At 44.1% G+C, this 15,703-nt stretch overlaps 1 protein-coding gene across 1 annotated transcript in view; it reads left to right on the forward strand.

The window, feature by feature from the left end:
- Positions 1-15,703, forward strand: part of LOC110527195 (interphotoreceptor matrix proteoglycan 2) — a 34,604-nt gene that overhangs the window by 16,497 nt on the left and 2,404 nt on the right. Inside the window, exons 8-14 of the mRNA XM_036982499.1 lie at positions 1,826-2,027; positions 2,278-3,890; positions 4,169-4,388; positions 5,506-5,716; positions 5,831-6,019; positions 13,083-13,281; positions 13,941-14,020. Of these exons, the coding sequence (XP_036838394.1) occupies positions 1,826-2,027; positions 2,278-3,890; positions 4,169-4,388; positions 5,506-5,716; positions 5,831-6,019; positions 13,083-13,281; positions 13,941-14,020 (2,714 nt within the window). The remainder of the gene's footprint in view (positions 1-1,825; positions 2,028-2,277; positions 3,891-4,168; positions 4,389-5,505; positions 5,717-5,830; positions 6,020-13,082; positions 13,282-13,940; positions 14,021-15,703) is intronic.

Below are 15,703 nucleotides of genomic sequence, written 5' to 3' on the forward strand. Positions count from 1 at the left end.
ACTCAACCTTGTGAGGGGGAAACACTGCTACAACTCAACCTTGTGAGAGAGAAACACTCTGCTACAACTCAACCTTGTGAGAGAGAAACACTCTGTTACAACTCAACCTTGTGAGGGGTAAACACTGCTACAACTCAACCTTGTGAGAGAGAAACACTCTGCTGCAACTCAACCTTGTGAGAGAGAAACACTCTGCTACAACTCAACCTTGTGAGAGAGAAACACTCTGCTACAACTCAACCTTGTGAGAGAGAAACACTCTGCTACAACTCAACCTTGTGAGAGAGAAACACTGCTACAACTCAACCTTGTGAGAGAGAAACACTCTGCTACAACTCAACCTTGTGAGAGAGAAACACTGCTACAACTCAACCTTGTGAGGGGGAAACACTGCTACAACTCAACCTTGTGAGAGAGAAACACTCTGCTACAACTCAACCTTGTGAGAGGGAAACACTCTGCTACAACTCAACCTTGTGAGAGGGAAACACTCTGCTACAACTCAACCCTGTGAGAGAGAAACACTCTGCTACAACTCAACCTTGTGAGAGGGAAACACTGTTACAACTCAACCTTGTGAGAGAGAAACACTCTGCTACAACTCAACCTTGTGAGAGAGAAACACTGCTACAACTCAACCTTGTGAAAGAGAAACACTCTGCTACAACTCAACCTTGTGAGAGAGAAACACTCTGCTACAACTCAACCTTGTGAGAGGGAAACACTCTGCTACAACTCAACCTTGTGAGGGGGAAACACTCTGCTACAACTCAACCTTGTGAGAGAGAAACACTCTGCTACAACTCAACCTTGTGAGAGAGAAACACTCTGCTACAACTCAACCTTGTGAGGGGGAAACACTCTGCTACAACTCAACCTTGTGAGGGGGAAACACTCTGCTACAACACAACCTTGTGAGAGAGAAACACTCTGCTACAACACAACCTTGTGAGAGGGAAACACTCTGCTACAACTCAACCTTGTGAGAGAGAAACACTGCTACAACTCAACCTTGTGAGGGGGAAACACTCTGTTACAACTCAACCTTGTGAGAGAGAAACACTGCTACAACTCAACCTTGTGAGGGGGAAACACTCTGTTTCAACTCAACCTTGTGAGGGGGAAACACTCTGTTACAACTCAACCTTGTGAGGGGGAAACACTCTGTTACAACTCAACCTTGTGAGAGAGAAAAACACAACTAATCTGCAGCTGCAGCTAGGGAGGCACAGAGGGCCGGCTTTTGTGTCCAAATGTATCTTCTGCGTGCCAGTGCAATTTCTTTCCACTGAAGTTAGTCTGGATAGAAGGATGAATTTCCACTGTAATTCATTGAAGATGTTGAGGATTGTTTTTTTCCCTCCACTTTGACTTCTATAAGGGCTGTTGAATGTATACGTGATCATATCTGTCATCCTATGCATGTGCTTTTTGATCTGTGCATGGGGAAATGTAGGTATTTTTGCATTTATGTATGCATGGGTGGTGTAGGTTTATGTAAGTCTATGTAGTTGTAAGTCTATGTACTTCTGTAGTTGCTTGTGTCCATCCTTGGGGCATGGCCAGCCCAGGTGTATCGTCTGGGCAATTCCCGTATAGATAGAGGATTTAGGATTATCTTTCCTCTAGCCAGCCTAATCTAGGTATATTGTTGGCATTTTCTATGTCTGCCAACCTCCCCTTTGGGCTACAGGTAGACAACAATACACACGGACGTTCATTTAAGTGTGAGTTACTAGACGTACATTTCTCTAACGTTAGTAGAATGTAAGAATAATGTCAGTGCACTTTTATCGACCTTTGTCTTTTCTTCCTGGTGTGTCAGGACAATGTTCTGGCTGCTGAGAAACCACCAGATGCTCCTGGCCAAGACTTGGATGTCAGCGACATCTTCCTGAAGAAGGATGATTTCCTGTTTCCTGTGGACCCTTTGAAAGGCTCCGGGAGCGTTGTGGCCAGTGAAAATGATGTGTTTGTTCTGGATGCAACCACCTTGCCACCCAGCACCACGGCTGTCCCTGCAGAGAGTGAGCACTCCTGTTTCTACTTCCTAAATCACGAGACCACATTCACATCACCTTGTATACTGTCAACCACACAGTAACACACAACACAAAAAAACACATTCAAATCTGATTTAATAGAGTTTTGAAACCATTTATCCATTGTTAATATCATGGATTGTCCTCTATTCTGTTTTCACTCTGTTTCCCTTCACTGAAGAGAAGGGAGATTCCGTGTTCCAGTAACAAAGCATGTGTTTTCCTGTTTTTCTAGATAATGGAAATATTGAAGAAGAGGGATTTCTTCTCAGCAACACTCAGCAAGACTCTGATACTCCCGGTGGGGATGGTGTGGTCGGTGCTGGAGGCTCCTCTACCTCCTCCCCTTCACAACCACAGACCACAGAGGCCCCGGTCCCGGCACCTCCCAGAGTAAACCCAGATTTGGATGTTGGCTCTGGCTCCGGCTTCTCTGGGGATGACCAAGGGGCTGACGTCCTCCCATGGTTTCCCGTGACAACTGAGGAGACAGACTACATAGAGGAGGAGGAGGAGGATTCTGTGGTGGGGGAGGTGCATTTTCCAGATCCAGAAGAGGAACCAAAGGAGGAAGAGAAGAAGGATGAGGAGAAGGGGGAAGAGATCACCGAATCTGTCCTGACTGAATCTCCAGAGGATATGGGTCCTTTTGAGTCCCATCCAGAATCTGCCCCAGTTGAAGAAGAGCCACAATGGCCTTTCTTGGACAGGCTGCCTGTGACCCAAGACATTAGTACCCGACCTGACTACACGACCACCGCTGAAGTCCCTGTGTTCTGGACCGCAGAGACCCTGACAGTGGAGCTCTCCATACAGACGCTGGAGGCCTCTGGGATTTATGCCGATTATTACCCAAGCGAACCATTCACCATCATAGCACCAGTCACTGATTATCCCTATCCTCAGTTTTACACCACTGAGGCCCTGGTGTTGGAAGGGCCAGCAGCTGAGACCCATGGTTCTATTGAGTCACCTACCTTCATAGACATGGAGCTGTTCACAGTCAAGGAGTCCATCTTCGATATGATCACCTCTGAACCACCAGAGATCGAAGCCTTCACCGACAGACCTTTACTCTTGGTGCCCGATCCTGAAGATGAAGATGGAGAGGAGGAGATCTTGGAGGAACAGGGGGCGGAGGTCGCAGGGCCATTGGCCACACTACTCCCAGGCCTTGACATCTCAGAGGAGGACCTTGCTGAAGATCAAATCTTTGTTGTGGCTGCAGGTACAGCAGCCCCGGAAGTCATAGAGTCTCATAGCATCTTATCCCCCGAGAAGGAATCTCCCTTCTCTCGTATATCTGACTCTGTACCAGAAGAGGAGGAAGCCACACACCATCCAGCCACCACAGAAATAGCACCACATGGTGACATTGAAATCTCTGAGACACCTGAAATTGCCCCAATAATCCTACCTCCATTCTTCCAGCCCACATTCAGACCCACAGAAAACCTGCCTGAGGCAGCAGAAGAGTCAGATGTTAGCATTGAAGAAGGAGATGTTAGCATGGCGCTAGCACCCCCTTCCCCAGCTCACGACACATACGAACTAGAAGTCGGCACTTCAATCCAAGCGGTTGGAGACTACGCACCAGACTCACCCATGTCGGAAATTGACCTCACCTTCAACGTGTATGACGGAACGAGTCACATGGACGGGGACAGCAGCGGGTACTCCAGCATCGCCCACGGATCAGACGTGGGCAGCATCGCCATGGCGAAAAGCCCTGGCAAGGATCTGATGGTGTTCTTCAGCCTGAGGGTGACCAACATGATGTTCTCTGAGGATCTCTTCAACAAGAGTTCCACAGAGTACAAAGCCCTGGAACAGAGGTTCCTCGAACTGGTAAAGGATATATGGGATTATCTGCAAAAACATTGGGGTATGGGGGCCATAAATGAATGTTCAGTATGCGTAGAGACGCCCTTCTCAAGTTCATTTTACCTTTTTCATTGCTGTGAATGTTGTAATATGTTGCATATAATGGATTCTGTAGTAGAACTTTCAAATTAACTGTTTCCATGGTTATTGGATTTGTCACAAGTCATACAGTACCTGTGGAATACAGTATATCTTGGTGTTTTGGGAAGCATAAAGTAACAATGTCTCTTTCTCGTCTGTAGCTCATCCCTTACCTGCAGTCTAACCTCAGCAACTTCCAGAACCTGGAGATCCTGAATTTCCGTAACGGCAGCATCGTGGTGAACAGCAGGATGAAGTTTGGGAAGCCCGTCTCTCTGGGGGTCACCAATACTGTGTACCTTATCCTAGAGGACTTTGCTAACTCAGCCTTCCAAACCATGAACCTCGCCATAGACAAATACTCACTGGATGTGGAATCAGGTAAACCTCAGCTGCAAACAAGTGATACTTGAGTCTTGAGTGATGTTATTCTGCAGTGAGAGTAGGAAATGTATGAAATCATGTCAACAAGTACTCATTGTTGTGAAGCATTTCCTGACAGTAATGTCCGTTTGGTGGATGATCTTCTGTAGCTGAGGTTTCATTATTGGATCTTGAAAGATGTGAAAGTCGACAACAGAAGCAATGGCATGCTGACCTAACCCAAACTTCTCACATTAACACATCAGCAGGAGATTGCTGTATTGAGTCATTGAAGTGAGATGACTCTCTAGTTATGAATCAAGTTGTTTTCTCAACACTTTGTAACTCAAAGAGCCCATGAAAATAACATAACGATCTCAATGTGTCAATGGCTTTGATACTGTGGCCCCGGGATGGTGATCTCATGTGGTTGACACTTCTGTTTGGGCTAGGGTTGCAAAATTCCGGGAACTTTCAATAAATTCCCTGGATTTACCAAAATCCCGGTTGGAGGATTCCAGGAATCAGGAGGGACTAAGCAGGAAATCCAGAATCCTCCAACAGGGTCTTCTGGAAAACCTGGGAATATTTCAACCCTCGTCTGGGCAGATGTACAATGTGATCAGCAACAGTACTGTACAGTATGTGTCATAATGAGGATGAGTCACCATGGTGTTATTCTATAAGGCCGGCTGGGTCGTTACATTATAATCTGTGTTGTAATCTGTCTGAGCCAATCATAATCATCTACTGTAACACTGATGCTTAATCATGTCACATCATGTAAGGTCTCCACAGGGCATCGGATTAGAAAAAGACAAAGGTATATGTTAAGGGTTAAGGTTAGAGGTAGAGAGTTAAGGTTGGAGTCAGAGTTAGAATACTTCGCTCTTTTCTAGAATGTTCCGAAAGTGACAACTAAAGTCCTCTGGGCACGTCATCATCAGCCAATTTACGACTAAAGTCTGAAACATTCTAACATATATTTTCTGTGGTGTATTTATGTGTTATTTTAGAATTAGTGACCACCATCACCAGGACAGTCAAACCCCCATCCCTGAGTCACCAGGTTCTCAGATGGTAGAACTGAGGTCACACAAAACACATTTCTTTATGTTTTCTTTGTCGTTGCCAGGCAACCAGGCAAACCCCTGCAAGTTCCAAGCGTGTAATGAGTATTCGATGTGCACGGTGAACCGCTGGTCCGGGGAGGCGGAGTGTGTGTGTGACGCGGGTTACTTCAGCGTGGACGGACTGCCGTGCCAGAGTATCTGTGACCTGCAGGAGGACTTCTGTCTCAACGATGGGAAGTGTGATGTCATCCCTGGCAAGGGAGCCATCTGCAGGTGGGTGGGAGTTTAGTTAAGGACACTGACATGATGAATTCACTATATAGTTGTGTATGTGTATGTGTGTGTTTGAGATGCATGTGGTTCTAATGCTGTTCTGTGTGGTTCTAGATGTCGTGTTGGAGAGAATTGGTGGTACCGCGGGGAACACTGTGAGGAGTATGTGTCAGAACCTCTGGTGGTGGGCATCGCCATAGCGTCGGTGGCTGGCTTCCTATTGGTGGCCTCAGGGGCAATCTTCTTCCTGGCCAGGACTCTGAGGGACGGTTATGACAAAGAGGATTCAGAGGATCCCCTACGGTAAGCAGCAGACTCATAAACCCAGAGGGAGAAGGAGTAAATCAGATTATTTACCTGTCACGTGTAATGGTTATTTAAGATATCACTGCAATGTTGCTTGTAGAGTAATGTCATCTGATAATATTTTGGCTTATCTTGCATAATAACTGCAGTACCAGTCAAAAGTTTGGACACACCTACTTAGTGTTTTTCTTTATTTTTATTATTTTCTACATTGAAGAAGAGTAGTGAAGATATCAACACTATGAAATAACACGTATGGAATCATGTAGTAACCAAAAAAGTGTTAAACAAATCAAAATATATTTTATATTTGAGATTCTTCAAATAGCCACCCTTTGACTTGATGACAGCTTTGCACACTCTTGGCATTCTCTCAACCAGCTTCACCTAGAATGCTTTTCCAACAGTCTTGAAGGAGTTCACCACATGTGCTGTGCACTTGTTGGCTGCTTTTCCTTCACTCTGCGGTCCAACTCATCCCAAACCATCTCAATTGGGTTGAGGTTGGGTGATTGTGGAGGCCAGGTCATCTGATGCTGCACTCCATCACTCTCCTTCTGGTCAAATAGCCTTTACACAGCCTGTCGATGTGTTGGGTCATTGTCCTGTTGAAAAACAAATGATAGACCCACTAAGCGCAAACCAAATGGGATGGCGTATCACTGCAGAATGCTGTGGTAGCCGGTTAAGTCTGCCTTGAATTCTAAATAAATCACTGACAGTGTCACCAGCAAAGCACCCCCACACCATCACACCTCCTCCTCCATGCTTCACGGTGGGAACCACACATGCGGAGATCATCCGTTCACCTACTCTGCGTCTCACGAAGACACGGCGGTTGGAACCAAAAATCTAAAATTTGGACTCATCAGACCTAAGGACAGGTTTCCACCGGTCTAATGTTCATTGCTCGTGTCTCTTCTTATTATTGGTGTCTTTAGTAGTGGTTTCTTTGCAGCAATTCGACCATGAAGGCCTTATTCAGATAGTCTCCTCTGAACAGTTGACGTTGAACGTTGAACAGTTGACGTTGTGTCTGTTACTTGAAATCTGTGAAGCATTTATTTGGGCTGTAATTTCTGAGGCTGGTAACTCTAATGAACTTATCCTCTGCAGCAGAGGTAACTCTGGGTCTTCCTTTCCTGTGGCGGTCATCATGAGAACCAGTTTCATCATAGCGCTTGATGGTTTTTGCGACTGCACTTTAAGAAACTTTCAAAGTTCTTGAAATGTTGCATTTTGACTGACCTTCATGTCTTATAGTAATGATGGACTGTTGTTTATCATTGCTTATTTGAGCTGTTCTTGCCATAATATGGACTTGGACTTTTACCAAATAGGGCTGTCCTCTGTATACTAACCCTACCTTGTCACAATACAACTGATTGTCTCAAACGCATGAAGAAGGAAAGAAATTCCACAAATTAACTTTTAAGAAGGCACACCTGTTAATTGAAATGCATTCCAGGTGACTATGTCATGAAGCTGGTTGAGAGAATCCTAAGAGTGTGAAAAGCTATCATCAATTCAAAGGGTGGCTACTTTGAAGAACCTCAAATATAAAATATATTTTGTTTTATTTAAAACGTTTTTTTGGTTACTACATATTCCCATATGTTTTTTTTCATAGTTTTGATGTCTTCACTATTTTTCTACAATGTTGAAAATAGTACAAATAAAGAAAAACCCTTGAATGAGTAGGTGTGTCCAAGCTTTAGTACTGTATGTAGTAGGACAGTTAAGAAGGTTAAGAAATACTATACTGGTGTGTAGACAGACAATAAATGTAGATGGTTGTCCTAAAATGTTTTGGTTAAGTGAAGCTTTGTGCATTGTTAACGGGGTGCTTGACCGAGAATCTGTCCGAGAGAAAGAACTATGAGAGCGTGATTAGCGTCTCAGACTTCCTTGGCAGCCATGTTGTTTTTGATTAACCAATCAGGACATGTTTATTGAGAAGTATCAAAACAGTGCTGATTGTATTTAGAAGCCCAGAGTTGCAGGATCAACAGTATATGTGTGTGTGTGTGTGTGCGTGCATGTGTGCATGCATCCATGTGTAGGCGTGTGTGAATGTGTGTGTGATTGTTTTATGAATCAGTGTGTGCCTCGGCAGCTGCCCTGAGTTTAGCCTGCCTGCTTCTAGTGACACAAGGCCTGGCCTCGACAGATAGACCTTGGGCCAATGCCCATGTTAGCACCATGGGCCCTTCTAACAGCCCCGCCCTGCAGTCTCTCACTGTTACCAATAAACTGTCCACAGACTGCTAGATTGGACTCCTGACCAGTTCAGTGTGTTTCTCATATGAGTGTTTAGCTCATGGAACATGGCGTACTGTATAATGTAAAGACTGTATCTGATGTAGCTGCAGTCCACAACACTTCCTGTTCAAAGGTTGGAATGTATAGTTAACAAAACATTTCCAAAGGGGAAATTACATTTGTTTGTGCCGAAGGTTTTTTATTTAATACAGCGTAGCTTGTCAGATGTTGTTTATTACAGATATGGAGCAGCAGCTGGAGTGAGCCACAGGCAGCGGGGAACTCACAATGAAACTTCATCTGTGGTAGGAATGTGAGAGAGGGAGAGAGAAATCAAGAGAAATAAAGAGAGAGAGAAATAAAGAGAGAAAGGGAGAGAGAGAGAGGGAGAGAAAAATATATAGAGAGAGAAATAAAGAGAGAGAGAAATAAAGAGAGAGGGAGAGAAATAGAGAGAGAGTGGGAGAGAGAGAGAAATAAAGAGCGAGGGAGAGAAATAGCTAGAGAGTGGGAGAGAGAGAGAAACAAAGACAGAGGGAGAGATAAAGAGAGAGCGAGAAATAAAGTAGAGAGAGAGAGGTAGAGAGAGAGAAATAAAGACAGAGGGTTGAGAGAAAGAGAGAGGGAAAGAGAGAGGGAAAGAGAGGGAGAGTGGGAGAGAGAGAAATAAAGACAGAGGGAGAGATAAAGAGAAAGAGCGAGAAATAAAGTAGAGAGAGAGAGGTAGAGAGAGAGAAATAAAGACAGAGGGTTGAGAGAAAGAGAGAGGGAAAGAGAGGGAAATAAAGAGGGAGAGAGAGAGAGAAATAAAGAGAGAGGGAAAGAGAGAGAGAAAGAGAGAGGGAAAGAGAGAGGGAGAGAGAAATAAAGAGAGAGAGAGAAATAAAGAGAGAGAGAAAGAGAGAGAGAAATCAAGAGAGAGAGAGAGATAAATAGAGAGAGAGAGAAATAAATAGAGAGAGAGAGAGAGAAATAGAGAAATAAAGAGATAGAGGGAAATAAAGAGAGAGATAAATCAAGAGAGAGAGAAATAAAGAGAGAGAAATAAAGAGAGAGAAAGAGAGAGAAATAGAAAGATAGAGAGAAATAAAGAGAGAGGGAGAGAGACATATAGAGAAATAAAGAGAGAGAGGGAAATAAAGAGAGAGAGAAATCAAGAGAGAGAAATAAAGAGAGAGAGAGAAATAAAGAGAGAGAGAGAAATAAAGAGCGAGAGAGAGAGAGAGAGAGAAATAAAGGGAGAGGGAGAGAGAAATAGAGAGAGGGAGAGAGAAATAAAGAGAGAGAGAAATAAAGAGACAGAGAAATAAAGAGAGAGAGAGAAATAAAGAGAGAGAGAGAGAAATAAAGAGAGAAGGAGAGAAATAAAGAGAGAGAGAGAGAAATAAAGAGAGAGAGAGAGAAATAGAGAGAGGGAGAGAGAAAAAGAGAGAGAAATAGAGAGAGGGAGAGAGAAATAAAGAGAGAGAGAAATAGAGAGAGAGAGAAATAAAGAGAGAGGGAGAGAGAAATAAAGACAGAGGGAGAGAGAAATAAAGAGAGAGGGCGAGAGAAATAAAGAGAGAGGGAGAGAGAAATAAAGAGAGATATAAATAAAGAGAGAGAGAAATAAAGAGAGAGGGAGACAGAAAGAAAGAAAGAGCGCGAGGGAGAGAAAGAGAGAGTCCGAGACAGAGGGTGAATGAGTGAGTGAGAGAGCGAGAGAGAGAGAGAGCAATGTCATTAGGTACAGGCCAGTACAACAGAATAACATCATGTGTCTGTGTGTTGCATGCCAACGTAGGTTGATATCAGGTTGACATCCTGTTTAGAGTGGACCGGACACAATGTCACTTTCCACCCACTGGCATAGGTCATCACGTATCATGCCAACCCCATACGGCTGTGGGTGTGTTTGTGTTTGTATGTGTGACTCACTTGGCCGCACCGCACGTACAGGCTGAAATGTTATTGTTCATCATTATTACCGGTAAGTAGACAGAACACATCATTCTCAGTGGTGTGACATCAGCCACCTTTCTATTGCACCAGAGAAAATGTATTTTATTTCACCTTTATTTAACCAGGTAGGCCAGTTGAGAACAAGTTCTCATTTACAACTGAGACCTGGCCAAGATAAAGCAGTGTGACAAAAACAACAATGCAGAGTTAAACATGGGATAAACAAACGTGCAGTCAATAACACAATAGAAAAATCTGTATACAGTGTGTGCAAATGTAGTAAGGTTATAAGGCAATAAATAGGCCAATAGTGGCGAAGTACAGTGCCTTGCGAAAGTATTCGGCCCCCTTGAACTTTGCGACCTTTTGCCACATTTCAGGCTTCAAACATAAAGATATAAAACTGTATTTTTTTGTGAAGAATCAACAACAAGTGGGACACAATCATGAAGTGGAATGACATTTATTGGATGTTTCAAACTTTTTTAACAAATCAAAAACTGAAAAATTGGGCGTGCAAAATGATTCAGCCCCCTTATGTTAATACTTTGTAGCGCCACCTTTTGCTGCGATTACAGCTGTAAGTCGCTTGGGGTATGTCTCTATCAGTTTTGCACATCGAGAGACTGAATTTTTTTTCCTATTCCTCCTTGCAAAACAGCTCGAGCTCAGTGAGGTTGGATGGAGAGCATTTGTGAACAGCAGTTTTCAGTTCTTTCCACAGATTCTCGATTGGATTCAGGTCTGGACTTTGACTTGGCCATTCTAACACCTGGATATGTTTATTTTTGAACCATTCCATTGTAGATTTTGCTTTATGTTTTGGATCATTGTCTTGTTGGAAGACAAATCTCCGTCCCAGTCTCAGGTCTTTTGCAGACTCCATCAGGTTTTCTTCAAGAATGGTCCTGTATTTGGCTCCATCCATCTTCCCATCAATTTTAACCATCTTCCCTGTCCCTGCTGAAGAAAAGCAGGCCCAAACCATGATGCTGCCACCACCATGTTTGACAGTGGGTATGGTGTGTTCAGGGTGATGAGCTGTGTTGCTTTTACGCCAAACATAACGTTTTGCATTGTTGCCAAAAAGTTCAATTTTGGTTTCATCTGACCAGAGCACCTTCTTCCACATGTTTGGTGTGTCTCCCAGGTGGCTTGTGGCAAACTTTCACTGACACTTTTTATGGATATCTTTAAGAAATGGCTTTCTTCTTGCCACTCTTCCATAAAGGCCAGATTTGTGCAATATATGACTGATTGTTGTCCTATGGACAGAGTCTCCCACCTCAGCTGTAGATCTCTGCAGTTCATCCAGAGTGATCATGGGCCTCTTGGCTGCATCTCTGATCAGTTTTCTCCTTGTATGAGCTGAAAGTTTAGAGGGACAGCCAGGTCCTGGTAGATTTGCAGTGGTCTGATACTCCTTCCATTTCAATATTATTGCTTGCACAGTGCTCCTTGGGATGTTTAAAGCCTGGGAAATCTTTTTGTATCCAAATCCGGCTTTAAACTTCTTCACAACTGTATCTTGGACCTGCCTGGTGTGTTCCTTGTTCTTCATGATGCTCTCTGCGCTTTTAACAGACCTCTGAGACTATCACAGTGCAGGTGCATTAATACGGAGACTTGATTACACACAGGTGGATTGTATTTATCATCATTAGTCATTTAGGTCAACATTGGATCATTCAGAGATCCTCACTGAACTTCTGGAGAGAGTTTGCTGCACTGAAAGTAAAGGGGCTGAATAATTTTGCACGCCCAATTTTTCAGATTTTGATTTGTTAAAAAAGTTTGAAATATCCAATAAATGTCGTTCCACTTCATGATTGTGTCCCACTTGTTGTTGATTCTTCACAAAACAGTTTTATATCTTTATGTTTGAAGCCTGAAATGTGGCAAAAGGTCGCAAAGTTCAAGGGGGCCGAATACTTTCGCAAGGCATTGTAATTACAATTTAGCATTTTACACTGGAGTGATAAATGTGCAGATGAGGATGTGCAAGTAGAAATACTAATGTGCAAAAGAGCAGATAAAGACAAAATGGGGATGAGGTAGGTAGTTGGGCTATGTACAGCTGCAGCGATCGTTAAGCTGCTCTGACAGCCGATACTTGAAGTTAGTGAGGGAGATATAAGTCTCCAACTTCAGTGATTTTTGCAATTCGTTCCAGTCATTGGCAGCAGAGAACTGGAAGGAAAGGCGGCCAAAAGAGATGTTGGCTTTGGGGATGACCAGTGAAATATACCTGCTGGAGCGCATGCTTCTATGGTGACCAGTGAGCTTTACCTAGCGGAGCTTTACCTAGCAAAGACTTATAGCAAAGACTTATAGATGATCTGGAGCCAGTGGGTTTGGCGACAAATATGTAGCGAGGACCAGTCAACGAGAGCATACAGGTCACAATGATGGGTAGATATGGGGCTTTGGTGACAAAACGGATGGCACTGTGATAGACTGCATCCAATTTGCTTAGTAGAGTGTTGGAGGCCGGATAGTCAGTTTTACGAGGGTACTGATATATACAGAGAAAAGAGTCAGCCTGAGAATTGAACCCTGTGCTACCACCATAGAGACTGCCAGAGGTCCAGACGACAGGCCCTCCGATTTGATACACTGAACTCTATCTGAGAAGTAGTTAGTGAACCAGGTCGAGGCAATCATTAGAGAAACAAGGCTGTTGAGTCTGCATATCGCGGGGACTATTCAAAGCTAGTGCAGTGCGCCACATGATGTTCTTGTGCTGATCAAGGGCAGTCAAGTCTGGAGTGAACCAAGGGCTATATCTGTTCTTAGTTCTTCATTTCTTGAAAGGGGCCTTCTTAATAACGATGCCCCTCTCCTACCTGTTTCACAGAGATCGGGACAGTGTGCCATCCTTAGAGAGAGCCACCAAGTTCAACCCCATGTATGAGAGTGATGTGGCCACGGCAGAGTACTACAGACGGTACGAAGACGATGTGCCGCACCACAGTACGGGCAGCGCAGACCCCTCTGTGGACTTCTGCAGTGACGAGATACTCCAAATCTACGACAACTCCGAGCTCACCAGAGAGGTATGTAGAGGCTGTCTGAGTGGTTGACTGCTGGGAGGACTGTAAGAGAGTGACAGACAGTTTGCAACAGACTGACTCTTTGGGGGATTTCTAGGGAGATCATTCCAGATCATTCCAGGGATCTTAACGTTGTTAAAGATGTTTTTCAAGTAAATGTTACCAGAAAGCTTTATCAACAATCAAGTTTAGGTCTAAATAAGGCACCGTAACACGTGTGTATGAGATTCTATTTTCACCCTGAGTCTTTAGCCTCAGTGCTTATGGTGGAAGAGTAGTGCTCGTCCAGACACCAGCATTGGGCAGGCAGTACGGAAACCAACACAAATCCATCGGCCTTACATCAACCCCTAATGTTACATAACCGTCTCTCTCTCTCTCTTACCTCTCTCTCTCTCTCTCTCTCTCTCTCTCTCTCTCTCTCTCTCTCTCTCTCTCTCTCTCACACACACACCTCTCTCCCCTCTCTCTCTTTCACTCTCTCTCTTACCTCTCTCTCTTCTCTCTCTCACACATCTCTCTCCTCTCTCTCTTTCACTCTCTCTTTCCCCCCACATTATTCTCTCTCTTTTCCCCCACATTATTCTCTCTCTCTACCACCACATCTCGCTCTCACCCTCTTTCTTTCTTTCTTTCTCTCTCATTGTCTCTCTCTCTCACAGCAAATTCAGGACCGCCTAAGGATAATTGAGTTGTGTGCCAAAGACCGTCAGTTTGCAGACTTTGTACGGCAGCATCAAGTGTGAGTTAATGATGCTGTATTCTTACTGTCTGTCTGTGTGCATTCATACTGTCTGTCTGTCTGTCTGTCTGTCTGTCGAAGTGTGTACAGCCAGACTACAGTAGGCGGCCCACCTGATACACTAAACCTCCTGCTAGCTGGAGATGATGTACTTTCAGTGTAGTGCTGAGCGGTTAGTGCTGAGCGGTGAGCCAGGGTTCAGACTGTCAAATCTCTCCTTACCTTGGGGCTGGGAGGACAAGACAGGACACACGTCCTCTGTATGGTCATGGTCACCCCAGACCTTGGAAAGGGAACAGAGCAGACTAGAACGCAGCAGACTACAGGAGGCCTTTCTGTCTGGCCTGGCCTGTCTGTTTGCCAGTGGTGTGACTGGAGCCGGATACACACTTCACACAGTATGAGAACCTCTATACAGGAAACGTCTCCAGTCCAGACTACCTGTTCCAAAACCATTAGTGGAGCTATTTAGACATTCAGTTGTAGAGTTTCTGTTTCACTGGCCTTGTGTCAGCTCACTTATGGTCTGCATCCCATATGGCACACTATCCCTACAAAGTGCAATATTTTTGACCAGAGCCCTATGGACCCCAGTCTATAGTGGTGCACTTTATAAGGAATAGGGTGCTATTTGAGATGCAGACCATGGTCTGTCTCTTTCTATGGAATGTTCTAGAGTATGGAAGGTTCTAGAGTATGTAAGGTTCTAGAGTATGGATGTTCTAGAGTATTGACGATTCTAGAGTATGGATGTTCTAGAGTATGGATGTTCTAGAGTATGGACGGTTCTAGAGTATGGACGGTTCTAGAGTAGTATGGACGGTTCTAGAGTATAGACGGTTCTAGAGTATGGACGGTTCTAGAGTATGGACGGTTCTAGAGTATGGACAGTTCTAGAGTGCTCAGTAAGTCAGACAGAGACACAAGCAGCTGGGGCCGTGGGGGCGTCATTCACCTGTTCCAGGTATTAAGTTCCAGACAAAAACACCACTGCAGGATGGCCAAATACTCAAGTCAAATCACATTTTATTTGTCACATACACATGTTTAGCAGATGTTATTGCGGGTGTAGCGAAATGCTTGTGTTTCTAGCTTCCAACAGTGCAGTAGTATCTAACAATTAACAACAATACACACAAATCTAAAAGTAAAAGAATGGAATTAAAGGAATATATAAATATTAGGATGAGCAATGTCGGAGTGGCATAGATTAAAATACAGTAGAATAGAATACAGCATATGAGATGAGTTAAGCAAAGATATGTAAACATTATTAAGTGACTAGTGTTCCATTATTAAAGTGGCCAGTAATTTCTATGTCTAAGTCTATATATATATGGAGCAGCAGCCCCTAAGGTGCGGGGTTACGTAACCAGGTGGAAGCCGCCTAGTGATGGCTATTTAACAGTCTGATGTGCTTGAGATAGAAACTGTTTTTCAGTCTCTCGGTCCCAGCTTTGATACTGGTTAAGTTCCTTCCCAGCTGTAAACAGTGGAAAAGGAGAAGAGTTGGGCCAGTCAGAACCGGGATAGCTAGGACGGTCAGTTCAGGTACACTTCTGATCTAGAGATACTACGGCCAGTCTGCTGTACAAAGAGGATAGACAGAGTCTTTGTGAAAGGCAGATGGAAGGAAACCCAGTAAGGATAATAGTCTTTGGGCCTGTGTAGAGCCAGTCAGAG

This window comes from Oncorhynchus mykiss, chromosome 7, assembly GCF_013265735.2.
Source record: "Oncorhynchus mykiss isolate Arlee chromosome 7, USDA_OmykA_1.1, whole genome shotgun sequence".
In the NCBI taxonomy this organism is placed as follows: domain Eukaryota; kingdom Metazoa; phylum Chordata; class Actinopteri; order Salmoniformes; family Salmonidae; genus Oncorhynchus; species Oncorhynchus mykiss.